The sequence below is a fragment of the Scomber japonicus genome, chromosome 18, assembly GCF_027409825.1.
Source record: "Scomber japonicus isolate fScoJap1 chromosome 18, fScoJap1.pri, whole genome shotgun sequence".
In the NCBI taxonomy this organism is placed as follows: Eukaryota; Metazoa; Chordata; class Actinopteri; order Scombriformes; family Scombridae; genus Scomber; species Scomber japonicus.
In genome coordinates this window covers 21,006,627-21,023,631 of record NC_070595.1, presented here as the reverse complement: position 1 = coordinate 21,023,631, position 17,005 = coordinate 21,006,627, and the positions used below count along the sequence as shown (strand labels likewise).

General features: G+C 38.7%; 1 protein-coding gene across 1 annotated transcript; it reads right to left on the bottom strand.

Annotated features, from left to right (window-relative positions):
* Window positions 1-5,911: 5,911 nt before the first annotated feature.
* On the bottom strand, window positions 5,912-7,006 carry gper1 (G protein-coupled estrogen receptor 1). Its single transcript, XM_053339256.1, has one exon. The coding sequence runs from the start codon at window positions 7,004-7,006 to the stop codon at window positions 5,912-5,914; it is 1,095 nt and encodes a 364-aa protein (XP_053195231.1).
* Between the last annotated feature and the right edge of the window lie 9,999 nt (window positions 7,007-17,005).

The window sequence follows — 17,005 nt, the reverse complement described above, 5'->3', positions numbered from 1 at the left end:
TTGCCTTTACAATGACATGTGTACAGACATTCAGGGACCTCTCAGCAGGATATAGATACAATGAGGCCACAGCCACATGTCTTGGCTTCATGCAGTCCAAATTTGGAGTCAAAAGACCAAAAGATGAATTTTTCTGAATTATTTTTCAACAGGTATGTCCATGCGTTTTCCTCAGGTCCTTTTTGGAGACTCCAAATGGACACTTGGTTACCAAAGCTGTATAACCACAATCAAACACCTATAACTTCACATCCCCTTTGCCTACAATCAAAATCTTGGTCTCTAATGAAAGCTGACGACGCCATATTATTATTATTATTAATATTATTATTATTAATAATAATATTATTATTATTATTATTATTATTATTATTATTACATATAACCATATTTTTTTGTTTGGCCATATCTATCTATCTATCTATCTATCTATCTGTTTATTTTGCTATAAGTCATATGTCAAGTCGAAGAAGAACCAACCGTGTACCAAAATGCAGAGTGCGTAATGATATATGGTTCAACTCTTTTACGCACAGGGCACACGCCGGTTACGCTTGGAGTTTGTTTATGGACAGCCAAACTTAATAGCTTAGTGTCATCAGAGACATTATAATAAGAAAAGCCTTAGAAGGACTTTGGTGTCATACACCGTTGGAAACCTCTGACTATTGGCTAAAAGGTTATCAACTTCATTTCACCGAATATTTCCATAGGCTAGAACAGCAGTCAATCAAAGCCATGTCGTCATTGTTGTCGGTCACATGTCCTCATTGGCTTTGGAGACATGTACTGCCTAAACCTAAACACCGATTGGCTTGTGTGTGGTGTCGTCAGAAGCAGGAGAGGCTCACGGCCGTAAACATCTAGTCACGTGTACTCTGAGATGGACGCGCAGGTCAGGAAATGACGTAAACGGACCGTATATGGTTTGTTATTTATTTATTACGTTACGTGTTGGACTAAATACATGGACATATTGAGGAAAGTATTCCGGTTTTATGGAAACGGATTTCATATTTCACAAGAATGGATACTTGGCGAGCTGTACAGAAAGTCCTGAGTCATAAGATAAACGTTGTGGATAAAGGGAAGACTTTGAAGGTATGTAGGCATTATAGCTTTTCTTACTTAGCTCAGCGGCTAGCCGAGCTAATCGCTAATACTATTACGGCTGTGAGCAACCATATAAGTCGTGAGTGGTCTTGAATGAATCAGGACAATCTAAGCTTTCCAACGATGTACGGCATGAATATATATGTTTAAGGGTTGGTGTTTAAAACATTCAGAAGAACTTCCTAACATCCGTCCCGTCCCGTAGACGGAACAGCGTGCGTTAAGTGGTTAAATGTCTGATAAATGTCTGACTTCAGATGTAACCCCCTTTGTAATCATCCACATCTTCATAAGTAGCCTAACTGTAATATAATTACACATTTTTTCTCAGTAACTGTGATTAATTACATTAATCAATTACATTCATAACAGTGCGGAAAGTCTGCCCCTTATATCAAAGCTTCAAAGGCTACACTTATTTAAATGAATTTATCCTGCCAGGCAAAGGTCTGCTCTGCAGCATGGTAGCCAGGATTTTAGCAATACTTGGGTCAAACTTCCATCATGGACACCTCAATATCATTACATTTTATTTTGCAGGACACCAAAATAATATACTAAATATACTAAAATTATATTGTATCATTATTATTATCATTATTGGCCTCAATCATTCCTGTTCAAGAATATTGATTTTATAGAATCGGCCTTGTAAACCTAGCATCTGTCTCTGTGTGTTCATGCACTGCTGTTATTATTAGCTGTGTTAGGTCAAAGCTTTCCTTTTGGAATTTTAAAAACTTTCAAAAGTTAACTTTCACTTATACTGAATAATTTGTTGGGGGTCATTACGTTGCATTCAGATTAATCACCTCACAAATGAAATCCACAGCCCTAATGAAGGTGAAGGTGTGTATAGTGGGCGGATTGTAGAAAGCCTTGTTCTCTCTATATGAGGCTCTTGAGGTGTCATGTTGCCATCCAGTCTATACTGCTTACTTCACCTGCCAGCCCACAGTTTAGGCTAAATTACATAAAAAGATAACATAAAAACATACAAACTAAATGTTACTGATTTTACAGATATTCTATATTTTACAGAAACTATAAAGCACTGACTCTGGCTTCTCTGTATGTTTATTGTGATAAAATGTTTTGGTGGAAGGTTGTGTTGCCTTAGTATATTAAATATTTTCAATAAGAAATTTGATAGGGTCTGCCTCATCATTACTGCCATATGTGAACCTCCAGTCCCTTTTCTCTCCTTCTGTATCTGGAAAGCTGTCCTATTAAACTTTTTTTTCCTTTAAGGGATTTTAATTTACAAATGCAATTATACGTCTAATCCATTATTCAGCTACTGAGGTCCACAGAGTGCACTGCATTGTAATTATGCATAAGGCCTGGACTACCCAGTTGTAATTACTTTGACATGCCCCACCCTCGCTCAATTTACAGTTGTCCACTACCTTTCTTCTGTATGAAAATATTGTGAGGGTGCTCATCCTTAGTTTGCTTGCTTGGCTTTCTGCATATTTCAAGCAGTTCAAGTGGAGTGCATATTGATGTAAATTTCATGTTTTAAATTGTGTTCTCTATAGCTACAAACAGACAGCATCAACTCTCATTTATGATGATGACATGGACATTTTAACCTGATAATGAGAAGCTGAGAGGTAATGTATATTTAAGTGCCAATTAATTCAGTGCATTTGTACAATCTAATGCAATCCAATACAGTCACACTGCAATACATTTTAATTTCTTTAAGCTATTGTGTTTGTTTTTGGTTGAAACTGTGTCAGAGAGGTGTTGATTTAACTTGGACTGTAAATGGAGAGATATTTCTAGTGTGCCGCCCATCCTCGTTAATGCACGAGGGACAAAATATTAGAAATGTGTAATCATATTAAGCAATACAATACAAAACCAGTACTACCTAGAGATTCAGAAAATAATCGTATTATTGTTGAATCAAGACCTTTGGACAGAAACTGAACATCCTAACATATTTTGCGCCTAATAAACCCATCATTTTGCCAACAACTTTTGGACAACTGCACTTTTGGCAGTAAACATGCTCCAGAATTTATCTCTAGATTAGATCAGTTACATCATTTGGCTGTGTGAACCCCATTTGGTTTGGAATGAGCATCCCATTATTGTAGAAGAATAGCCTCAAGCAGTTGTTTATAGTCTATTATCAGATGGATTTTTGCTGTGTAATCCAGCATCATTCAGAGGAAGTATGATGACTGAAAGCAAGGGGAAAAGTCACACCCTTTTTCCTTTCTGTGACGTCAGCCACCACAAACCTTTAACCTTACTCAGTAGTCTCAGCTGTACACACAGTCCGCTGTCAACCCCTTCTCACAGCGTCTTCTATGTGTGTGCTTGTATGTGTGATGTAAAGATGATCCTTTGCCTCTCCCTCAGGGTTGTACTTGGAGGGTCTTGGCTCTGGTGTCTCAGTGTTGCTTGTTTATATCAATGAACTTGACAGCATTCATTGCATTATTACTTGCCTGTCTTCCTGTCTTGGTGCCCTCTGTGGCTTTTGACAGAGCCAGTTCATGTGCTGTTTACAGCCGCATACAATACACAAATCTACAGTATGAGCGTCACACTCAACCTGTCTTTGTTTTGTTTTTTCACAAACAAAACTGTGAATAATAAAACATGCTGAATATTTATCTGCACAGTTGAAATACAAAACAAAGAATCATGTAGAGGAAATTTCATACAATTGAATCTGTAGTTTCATGTTAGCACAACAAGTTTTGCATTTTTGCAGACCTCTAATAAACAATTGTTCAAACAATCCTCAACGCTGCTTTCCCAGGCTACTGGGACTGTTACAGCTGGAATAACAGTTTGTGGTTTGGACTCCTGTTTTTCCCAGTCACGCCATTATCTCTGGCTGCCTGATGTACAAACACAGCTCAGGCGCACTACAGGCTGGCAATACACGCATTTGATATACTCTTGTGCAATCTTCATTTTCTGTATGAAAGCATTTCCTCTATGCTTATTGCCAGTGCAATATTATATAGCCATCTGCCTCTTCCACATAATGTTTTGAAGCTGTTGCACATGCATTGTTTGTTTTTGCAAACATTCAAATAACAGAGAGAATAGTCCGCAATCTATGTTATGTTTCATATTATGTAGATGACAGAAAACAATGTTTGCTCTGGCAGATCAACAAACAAAGAGGCCATAATACATTATGACAGGTTATCATGGTACCTCTGCTATCAAGCCTTTAGTGGGATACAATTCAAAATTTCTAAGCTGCACCTGTGTAGCCTGGTAATCTGTTTTACATTAACCTGTTGTCAATGTTTGTCTGTTCTGACAAACATTGTATCAGGTAGTACGTGATAATGTAGTTCAAGAGGATCCACAAGTCAAGTGACAAGTCTGTAGATGAAGTATGTTTTGATAGAAAATTTGTTTGTTACAAAAGCCCATTACTTTTCCAAGTGTTGGTCATTATCATTCATCAGTGTAATGTATGTTAAAGACGGGTGCGTATAAAAGATTGAAGATGCGTTTTGTGGTAGACACAGAATGATGTGTTTACCCAGTCTCATCCTCTCCTGGCAAAACAACACCTGCCTCTTTGCTTTAACGTCACGATAACAGGAACTGACAGATAGGGTAATAATCGAAGCCATCTTTGAACTGAACACTCACTGAATCCTACATTTGCTATGATATAAATACTGAGCTCTACCACCAGATTTAGAAAATCAATCCCATAAAAGATGTATCTTATGTTTTGACCTACCCCGGCAGTGGGTTGAATGTGAAATACATTCAGTATAAGGCAAAAAATAAAGGGTGTAACTAAGTAACCCTTTATTCATTCCATTTGAAGACATGAACAAAATTGGGTTTTTAAAGGCTGTTTGCTCTTTGAAATCTATGAAACACATTCGTTGATTTGAATCAGAAACATATTCATATTCCTGGAAAAAGTGTATCAATTTATTCATTTCTAAAAAATAAAACAAATTTGTGAACATTTGTTTGCATTGTCCAATGATTGTTTTAGCTGTACATAAGGCTGACTTTCAACAGAAGAAAATAAAACAGGTTAGCTGAGAAGCACAAAGCAAGGGGTACAGTAATATTTAGACAGGGACAGTAAAAGGCAAGTCAATGCTCCCTGTAGTGTCCTCTATTTTATTGCCTAACTGTGATGTCCTTAACTGTTGTTTCATTTTCTGATGTTGCTTAACTGCTTGATATGTACATGTAATGTAGATTGTACCTGACATGACCCTTCCTGTTCCAATCTGAAACAGATAGCTTAATTTCATTTTACACATTATTTTAGTCTGAACATAATCTTTAAGATTTGTTTTATAGACACAAGGATTTTTCCCCCATTATTATCTATCTCACACACAAGCTCTTCTGAGACTCATCTATTTATCAGTTTCCTTTGCCCATTTGCTGTATCTCAACTTTATATGCTGACATCGCATTTGCATTTGTTGCTTGCATTGCCACCCAAGTAACTCTGTGAAGAAATAACACCAAATACACATGAGGAAAACAATCCAACGTCAGGTGAAAATAACGTTTAAGTACTGTACTGTATGTGAATTTGTAATCTACTAATACACATACTAAGTTACTTCCAACCTTTGAGTGTACATTCTTGGTGCTTTAGTATTTTTGTTCAGAAAGTGAGCAGGTTAACTGAGACACTGGCACAGCTATGATGTGAAGCTAAACAGCTGAAGAAAGCTGAGGTAATATTTCACACTAGGTGACATATCACTTTGATATTAAGAATAGAACAATTTTTGGGCTCGTTCTCAACAGTTGTCCCTTTTCTTAGCTGTCACACCTCTGACACTTCGCTCCTGACAGGGAGGCGTAAATCGAGGTGATTGTGGCAGAAGCGGTTCACTACTGACCAGCTGGCTTTCTGCTTAATGAAGAGACGCAGCTTGTCCCTGAAGGTTTCTCCTAAAAAGCTGTAGATAATGGGGTTGAGGCAGCTGTTGGAGAAAGCTGCCAGGTTAACAATGTGGCCTGTGAGTGGGTAGTCATGCCACAGGGTGGTAGCAGTCCTCTGCGATGGGTCAGCTGTGCCCTGCAGCAGCTGGATGCTGATGAAGACGTTCTCTGGCAACCAGCAGATGAAGAACACCAGAACCACCACCACGATCATGCGCAGGGCTTTCTGCCGCCGCGGCCACAATCCACGGTGCTTTTGGGACCTCATGAGGATGCGCCCAATCAGGGAGTAGCATAGACCAATGATGGAAAAGGGCACCAAAAAGCCAATGGTTACCTCCAGCCACTGAATCTCAAAGACGTTGGCAAAGCAGAAGTGCACCTCACCCCTGTGCTGGGTCTGCACAATGGTGAAGGGAAGGAGAGTGGCCAGGATAGAAGCCATCCAGATGAGGCCACAGCTGAGCTTGGCATGCTGCATAGTCCTCAGTGGGCTGCTGCTCATTGAGCTTGCCAACGCAATGTACCGGTCAAAGCTCATCCATGTGAGAAAAAAGATGCTGCTGTACATGTTGACCTGCAGGAAAAGAGACATGAAGGTGCAAAGGACAGCGTAGTCGTAATACTTCTCATTCAGATTGAAGACCTCAATGAGGGAATCGGCCACCAGGATGAGGTCAGCCACAGCCAGGTTAACAAAGTACAGGTCGGGAATGGTCATCTTCTCTCTGTGGTTCAGGTTCACTACCAGGATTAAGATGTTACCAATAAATCCAATTGGAAAGAGGAGGATGGTGTATAGGCAGGACAGGAAGAGACCAATAATGTAAGATTGGTATTTGTCTGAGTTTTCAGTCAAATCCGTAGTATTGTACTCATATGAAGTGTTCAGTTGTTCTGTGCTGTTAACATATATCCAGTACAAAGATGTTGTCTGCACTTCCATACTTACTGTAGTTGAACCGTCTTGAATCATAGGCACCATGCACGTCACCTGTAGCTGCTACATCATTAAACTGTGTTAGTTCCCACTCGTGTCTCTTTAAAGGGGGAATCATCTATACTGTGTTGGCATGCTGACAGAAGTCAGGTTAGTGGATATGTTTATGGTAGTTTTGACTCCATGTTGACATCAAGGTTCATTTACCAATAGATTCCAGATATAAAACAGAAGCACCTCCATGTCTTAAAATCGCCTTTGGCCTTTGTAATCTGATGACTCACATCGTCCAGATACTTCAAACTGTGGACCTGAGATTAGAGGGTGGCTTTTCTTTCTCCTCTTTTGAGTCATCTGATTTGAGTGCTGCTTTGTCTCTCCAAGTCCATGTGCATCTTTATTCAGCGAGCCTCAGCCAGAAACGCTATTGCTGTGACACCCGAGCTGTGGAGTGGAGAAAAAAAAAATCAGAACACGGAAGACAATTAGGTGCAAAGACCTAGAACAACAGCAATCTTAAGTGCACTCAAATTAAAATACGGAAGCAGCACAGTGCTATTTTTACATATTAACAAAAACTCCCTTTTCATATCAGATATGGGAATGTCATAAGTCCATTTGGTGAGTGGTAGTTTTTAAGGGGTCTGAAATGAATGGTAGACACAAAGTAAGCATGTTAAAATTCAAGCTTCTGGCTTAAGCAGATGCATTGAAATCCCCCTTTAAAATCCTCAGCCAGTCTGAGCCTACTCCAACCGGTCTGTCCAGACATGCTGACTATTAATTGGTGAAATGAAAAAATATTTGTCATTAACATTTAACAAACCTCTGTGTCAACCTTTGTGTCTCTGTGTGTGTTTTGTTGGCTCCAGATGACACACTCACTCTCAGGTTTTGTGATATATCTATATATGTGTATAACACCATAGTGACTGCCTTTTTCCCCTTTTCAGGCCCAAATTCACAGACTTTCCCTAAGTGATAAAGAGGCTGTATTATGTTTGGCAAACCTTTGTTTGGCATGACCTTTAGCAAGCATGCACAGCCCCTAGGGTTTTATTTACATCAGAGGAAACGCTCTGCAATATTAATGTATTATTATTACTGGTACTTCACAGTAGTAATTCAGCACATCTCTTCTTAAACCACACTCTCCAATAAATTATCAATATCAGAGCATGAGCAGCATACAGACTTTCCTTCCTCCTTCATAGTAGGTTTTATGGAGAGTACAAAATCCTGTAAATTCCATACCTAATTCCATAAAAGGAATTAGCTAAATTAGTTTTATGACCGATCCAAACTCATCCAAGTTTATTTCTGATTCCTGAGTGAATACCCCGAGGATGTTTTGAAACAGATTGAAAGACTTCTAGAGACAGTTCTTCTGTTCTGAGCATGTTTTGATCGGCAGACCTGAGATTATGTAAAGGCAACACAATCAGCCACCCCAGACATGTAATGGAGCAAGATAAAGAGCTACTTGATGACATAATATACACAGCATTATGCAATTGGATTGACTTCACACGAAGGAATGCCCAACATATAATGAAATTTAACAGCCAACATAGTGACTGAAAATTAATAAAAGCATACTGTATAATTAGTGTACCACATATAATTTAACTGCAAAATGTCCTGTTTTTAAATATACTATTTAGAATTAATATTTAGCACATAAAGCACTCTACAATAACAAGCAATAGTAACAAAGATGTGGTGATCAAAAGCCACACTTACTTTTTCAAATTTGGGATTTGTTGCTCCTCCATGCTTGTCCTGTGCAGAAGTCAGAGAGCCAGAGATTTGTAAATCCCATGTCCGGGCTTCTCTTCTGCACCACCTGCTGTTTGGCCCAACCCTGTCTGGAGAGGAGAGGAGGGTGGGAGAGACAGAAAGGCAAGAGAAGATCTGTCACCCATGGTTTGTCACCATGCTTCATCAGATTCCCTTTCCTCCGTGTCTTTCCTCTTATCCCTGAGTATGTGATTTCAGGTGTCCACTGAGCATCTGAAAAGATCCAGGAACTAAATTGACTGAGTGCTGATTTTAACACAAGGGAAAGTTTGGATAGCAAATAAATACAGTGTGGCGTTTGCCTTGACCAGGTTGTGTTGTTATGGAAACCACTTATATATTTTTTTGCAGTATTTGTTCACCTGGGTGGTCCAGCTTTTAGTCTTAAGGGTCGTGTAAACATGCTTCACATGACCTCTCTTATTTTTACCTTCTGTTTTGTATCAACTATTGATTCCCAAACACAACATAAGACATTGATCTTTGCTCCTTTTATGTTCCTCTTCAATATTACAATTACATTCAGATAAGGCTTAAAATATTTCCCCTGACTGGGAGCCATCACTCTCAATAAGGGGGACACAGAACAGACTCTTCGCTTCTGGGAGCAAAAAGGAGGAGTAACATTAACATAATTTGGACTAATCTATGTAAGTGCTTAAACTGTGACTATGGAGACCTGTTTGATGTGGTGTCTCTTTGACAGCCGGGTTGCATTAACTGCAGATGCTTGAAATAACTGCAGACATACGATAACCATCTGCTATACTGTAGATGTGTAGATGTGATGCATATCCCACTAAAGTATATATGTAAAACTATATCATTTAAGATTAAGCAATTGATTTAATTGATACTTTCATTATTAATCAATATCCAGCACAATGATGTCATTGTTTCTAAATTGCTCAGTAGAGATTAGATGTGGCTTTCTGACATGTTTTCCTCATTATGTGCTTAATGATGCTTGAATGGGTGGAATCCTCTCCTAAAATGAGATGAAATCATTGAGTATAGAGGTGTGTAATAGCAAGAATTAAGACTTAAATGGATGCAGAGGACACAAGATTGGAAGGAAACAAAAGGCCTTTTATGATGACATGATTTCTCAGTTTGCTCCAAAAGACAGCATGTGACTATGAGGTCTTCACAAGGTAGTGAAAGATAAGTTCATCCATGGACAGTCAGATGGAGAAGAGTCAAGGCCAAAGGCAGGATCATTGCCTGGAGGTGTGGGGTTGCATCTCTTTTGGCAGTCCTGGGCACCAGCTCCAGAGCTTTGAATATGATACGACGACAGAGAGCCAGTTGTGTGAGTTCATATCCGCAGTTTGAAGACAAATCAGGTCTAGTGAGGACAAGTGAAAGTTCAGTAGATACCCCAAAAAAGATGTTTAGCTTAGATGTAGAGGTGGACAGAGTTCATGGTAAGATACAGTTTTGGATTTACAGGGATTGGTGAATTAAAAAAAACAGGCAACTATCAATGCCCCCTGCACACTGGTTTGCTCTAGTGAGCTAACTCACCTGCCATCATGTTGCATGATGTTGCTTTGGAAAATGTATTTTGATGAATAATCATCAATAATCATTTGATTATATCAGCAGCTGAGATGATGAGTGTCACATTTTCCAATGAACAAAACAGCCTATCTGCTGCTTGTGCTAGCTTGCGAATCATAAGTTGATGCCTTGTTTCTGCTCAGTCTTGTTTGTGGGCTTGGCAGTCAGGCTGTTAGCTGCTTCATTGCTCTGTTTTGGGTTTTTTTGATAAGAGAAGAGACAGCAGGGAACCGTTTCTGTGAAGTAGAGGATTTTAGTCATGATAGAAAGCCAATTTAGCAGCTGAGATGAAGAAATAAGAGAACAGAAAGTCTGAGAGGTCATACAGAAAGCACAATGTGTGTGTGATTCTTCTCTCAGCCATCTGACTTCACACAGATGAGGGCAAAGTGGGATGTAGAGGTCAGTCTACTGTAAATATGCCTGAGACGGTCAAACAGAGAAGGGAAGAGGGGGAGGAAGAAAAATATTTCCCTTAATATGGCTTTTTGAGCATTACTCAAACACAGCCCCTAAGCAGAGCAGGTATAATTGGCTGTATTTGTTCTACCTTTGAACAAAGACAGATCTTTGACATACAGAGAAACAAACCTTATGTGTGATATCACTGTTCGAAGCCCAGTAGAGAGCACTCTTGGTGCATAGCCTATGTTGTAACCCTACTGTACCTAAAGACATCAAAAAGGCTTAAAATAGTAGGTGTGACACTGACTAATTCTAGGATTTCTCCAGATTATGAAGCACTGCCAAGGAAGGAACCGATGAATTTAGGGAAGATAATGTTTAATAAACAGTGAGTTTCATCTGGAAAATGTTCCTCCAAAAACCAGTTCGCAGAAGAACGTTCTTGCGTGTGATAATAATCCCTGAAATGATGTGTGAGGGAAAAGGGTGATGTGAAACATTTGAAAAAATGGTGACACGTGTTGCAGCAAACGTATTTATAGTGACTGGTTGTTCTGCTTAATGTCTGTCATTTACATGGCTGAAAAAAGTAAGCTTTTCATTTCCTGCCTTCAGATTTCGCCTTTTTATGATCACTTGGGAGATTTCGCTTAAACCATTGCCTTTGTGAGACCTTTCCAACTGGATTCATTTGCTGAGGGTTTTGTGCGAGGATGCACTCCCAATGTATGTCCACTGGGTGGCCTACTGGCATCAACGGTGAATAATGCCTGGCAAGATGGAAAGATGGAGAAAATATGAATATCACAAGCACAAACTAAGCAGGAATCAGATGCATGACTGATGTGATAAAGAGGGTGGTTTATAAAAGTGATTTTCTGCACTAACAATACGGTAACAGGTGAGGGCAACATGCTGAATTTTGTTATCTGAAACTTGGACAATATTATCCATGTCCCAAATAATTCAGTTATATGGTAAAAAAACAATTGAATGCTTTGGTTTCTGTTTTTTGTAATAATATTAACCAAGAAATCCTTCCATAGCTGTGAAAACATATAATTATAATAACTCTTGTATTGTTTTCTTGTATGAAAGAGAGGTTTACCATGAAAGAATGAACAACAATACTTCGTAGTGACATCTAATGAACAAGACAGCATTACCAGTGTTGTTAATGGGAAGTTGCGGAGATTTAACTGCTTGTGGTCGGGGGGAGTGAAAGTGGGAGGTCTAGATGGAGGGAGGGTACAACAGCCTCATCTGCCTCCACTTACCGATCTGATGTGCTGCTGGCTCCATCCAACATCTCCCACAGCCACAACCACAACCTCTGAATGGAACATCCTGCACAGCCCAGCTCCTCTGCAGCGCTTCCAGGGCTGTGTTTGATATTTAGCTGATGCTAGGATTTTATTGTTAGTGTATTTAAAAAAAGGGGAAAAAAAGAAAAATTCTTCACTCTCCTTTCCGAAGAGGAAAAGCAAAGAACAAGATTGGCAGGGGGAGGAAGGGTGGATTGTTTTTCAAGCATCTGCCCTGTTCCACTTGTCTCTCAAGACCTAAAGTGGTGTGGTGGGTCAAAGATGAAGGTTCCTTCCTGAAGTCTCTGCTCTCTTCTGTGGGATTAATTATGGTAGTAACTTTCAAAGTATGTCAAGGACAGCATCAGCCACATCTGAAAAGACATCTAGCTGAATTATGCTCTTAACCAATTGCAGGAAAAATGTTCTAGATACAGGACAACGATCGGTCCAGGCTGTTTTATTACTTGCGTTTAAATCCAAAGTTAGGATCAAAGCCAGTCTGGGATTGCAACACGTGATCTATTCTATTTGATCTTGTTCTTTGCATTCAATCATTCTCCTTTTTCTCGGCCCTGTGTGTGCTCCCCAAATCCCCGACCTATTCTTTTTGATTTCTTGTTCATTGTTCGTTTAGTTACAGAAGTATTGTTCCAGCCCTTGGGGTCTGACACTTTCACTCTCCTCCTGTTGGTTGCTTCAAGGATTGATGATTTTTATTCTACTCCTGCCTCCGTCTGACACTCTTTTCTACAATTCTAACTGTAACCTGTCTCATCTTATTCTCGTCTTTATATTCTACAGTCCACAATGAGAAAAACAGCGGTGGTCCTACAGTTTTTGTGTGAAATCTGGTTGACAGCCAAATAAAACATTTAAAGCCACAAGCCAAATGTTCCGACTACATAGGTGGTCTGATGCTTGATGCTGTTATGTGCGACTGAAGTTGACCCTCATACTTTTGGTCTGGCAGAACCTCTAAAGGAGAAAAACAACATTAAGACTAATGTAGCACATTAAAAACGCAGTGCTAGGTCAGCGTTACTTCATTCCCAGACAGATGCTTGTTCAGTTAAGAGCTTTTCCTGCTACGCTTTGATTCAATGCAACCTGCGGAAAACAATTAAATCTGTTACACATGGTTCACTTAGTCTATCTATCTATCTATTTATCTATCTATCTATCCATCTATCCATCTATCCATCTATCCATCTATCCATCTATCCATCTATCCATCTATCCATCTATCCAGAGAAATAGTCAAACATTGTAATTTTACATTTATGTTTTTGTACAACAACAAGCAAAGTAGATGTAATGCTATTGTCAGCTTTAGAGGTGCTGGAATTACTAACTGGTATATTGGTTGCTTTTACTAGCTTGAAGACTTACCTGGTTGGATATTACCTATACTCATCTAACTAATATGCTCTTTCTCTCACTGCCTCTTCTCAATCTATCTCTTTAGTATTATCTCTTATGCCATGCAAGGCAAGGCAAGGCAGCTTTAGTTATATAGCACTTTACATACACAATGGCAACCCAATTTGCTTTACATAAAACAAACATTTAACAGTAAGAATTGGAAACAAAAAACATAAAAATCATGCAATTTGATAAATAAAAATAAAATTAAAACCCTTGCTCCAGTTGTGTGCAGCATAACAGCTAAAAGCTGCTTCACCATTCGCCTGTAATCTTGCATTTGTGTCAGTTTTGATGATGACGGTGTCTGCGAAGTGAATGTAAATGCAGTGATAAAAACAGTTGGCATCTTTTAACTTGTTGTAAAATTTGGTGTATTAGCTTTTGTGATCAGTGCATTTAGGGTTACATAGAAAGCGTGACTACAGGCTAATGATGTTTGCCTGGTATCAGACTGAACTGTCAACTCGTTACAATCCATTTCCATCAATTCGACTATAAGTGAAGCGGGCAGAATCAAAGCTCTGGATGTAGGCAATAATGATGTCTGACAGTGATGTTTCTTCAGCTGTGTTTCATATAAGAAACATAAAATCCCCATGTGTAATTAGCTTATTGTCTTTTACTGTAACACATAAATACAGATGGTAACTACACTTGTTGACTGATGGTTTGTGATCTTTGTTTAAGCTAACAGAGGCAAGTGAAAACCCCATGAAACTCCAGTCGTCAGAGGGGGAAACGGCAACCATGACAACCGTGTTCAATTCACTCCATTATCATATCATTTCCAGATGTAGTCCATATAATTTGAGACCTCCTCCTGCTTGAGCTCTTTTGTTTGGCTTTGTGTTTTGGCTGTTCAGTGTTGTGAATGCATACAGTGTTGTGCAATCTCATGTTGTTATTGTTACTGGGTCTGACTGTAAGAAATGAGTAGTGTAGTAGTGATTACTCCTCCCTGCAATATGGCACCTTACGACTCTGTTGAGATTTAATTTGAACCCACCTTACTATATGTATATTAATAAAACTGCCTTGCCTTGCCTTGCCTATAAAGACAATGGTGGTGTGATCCATTACCTCATCATCTCACCCCTGCTAGCTTCCTGCAGTGCATTTCAGGTTGTTTTTTTGTATCACTTCCTCTTTGCAGGCAGTCACGCATTGCTCAGTGTACATTGTTATCAGACATAGCCTACATAACATTGTTATTCACTGAGAATAGCAGCAGTGTTGGACTAGACACACAGAAGACAATACTATTTTTGTCTATGCCAGGAATGATGTTATTTCCCCCAGTTTGTGTGGCGTGACATGAGTGAAGCTGTGGCATCCTTCTTTGCACCCATAGCCCTAACCTGATCATATTTAAGGGGTTGAAGAGCTGGATTTGTAGAAAAATGAAACCAAACTTCTTTTATCAGTTAAGCAGACAATCTTTCACAAGTATTTTACTGTTTCAAGCAACATTTTTGGGGACAAAGCACTGCTTGATTTGACTGAAACTGATCATGTCTGGTCAATTAATTGTGACGCTCTGCAAGCACAATGATGATTAGCATGAATTATACCAAACAGTCTTTCAATTATAAATTGTTTTAACATTTATAAAGACCCTTTCTAGTCTTCTGACCACTCAAAGCACTTTAAACTACATATCAACAATCAACCATTCATTCACTGATGACAAAGTATCAACTTGATAATCAGAATCTAATCTGATGCTCTTTCAGACAAACACTCACACACAATTTTGGGTTCAGTATCTTTCCCAAGGACACTTGTGGAATGGAGGATAAGTGGAAAACCCACTCGACCTCCTGAGCCAAAACCTCCCCATATGATAAGTGTTGTTATAAATGGTCAGGATAAGAAAGAGATGCATCATTCATGTTAGTTTATTGTTTATTCAGTCTTTGACTCAGTTGACAGTGGAGTAAATTACTTACAGAAACTAAATATATCTCTCAGAAAATAATACTGTATTTTTGAAAGAGCATGAAATCTTCTGGGAATTCTCTCACTCACAATATATACACATCATTTTGTATCATACATATACACTTGTATACACAGTCACATAAGCATCACATCTGAAAGTGGATTCATCTGGATTTTTTTTGAGGTTTTGCCGTTCAAATAGCTAACAATGCATCTGCATACATTCGACACACTAGAACTCTGAAGGTGTTTTTACACTTGGTCTGTTTTAGCAATTTAACTGAACGCAGTGACTATTACTCAAATTTCTTCATACTGATGTGATGTGCACGCCCCTCTGAAACAACAAACCAAACTCAGACTTGAGCAGTCATCGGAGTTATGTGTGATTTTTTTGAGACACTTTGATCAAGCTTCATCTGCCAGTTGTGTACATTGTGCAGTCGAGTCCATATTTGGGGATTGCTCTGCCAAAGATTTAGTTTTAGATTCCATCTGTTACATGAGCAAAAATATTTTTAACATGCCTTAAATGGATTTTAATTAAATTTGGAAATTTGGCCTCCCACTACTTCACATATCTGCTCAAAACTCCTCAACTGTGAAGTGAAGAGGTTAAATTTCCCCCTAGATTTATTGGTTGATATTTATTAGCCAAAAAGATTGTCTTTTTCCATTTGAAATGTTTTACAAAACACATTTTTCATCGTCTCTTCAAACACTTTCATCTCATATTCAATAAACATTGGCACATACTTAGATGGCTCAGGAATTTGGTGTTTTTCGTACTTGCTGCATTCTTGTGGTTGAGGCCAATTCCACATAAATCTCATTTCTTGAACAGATTGTGCAAACAAATTTGATGACACATACACATATCAACTCTGAGCATTCTTGCAAAACCTGATGGTATTGGGCCTACATGTGGCGCTGCAACAATATGTTTTCTAATAAGTTAAAAGGCCATAACTTGATAGCATGATTGTCATCCACTTGGTGTAGTTTGACACAGTTTCAGATCAATATGGAAACTGATATCCTGTAAACATGATCTATTATCAAAATGAGAAAAAAAGTTTTGTGCTCTCTGAGTGCCTTTGAGTTGAATATGCTTTCATGAAATAAATGGGCATTAATGGAAAATATCTGGTATGCACTGCTATCCAATGGGAAATCTTTAAAATTGCTGAACTATGGAAACTCCCCATAATTACTCAGATTAAGCTTGAAAGTGAAAGTGAAGATGAAGAGAATAATGTAAAATAATTGTCTTACTGTTCTTTAAAAGTGATCCTAAATGTTTGAATGGTATATTGACAACTGTCTTCCAACTACATCTGATTCCTGGAAGGAAAAGTTGAGCTTGACTGCAGAGCTTACTTCTCTTTTGGTTTATCACTCAGTCACTACATCATGGATACTTTATTTCTATCTGGATACTGAAGGCAAAATATTCAAGTGTTAAGGAATCATAAAACTGGGAACCATTCAATTCTCCTCACTAGTTGGACTTTTGGTAAAAAAATTAATATGGGCACAACTTTAATCACTGACAATATATAGTGCACCAATTTGGGGCTGAAAACAGACACAT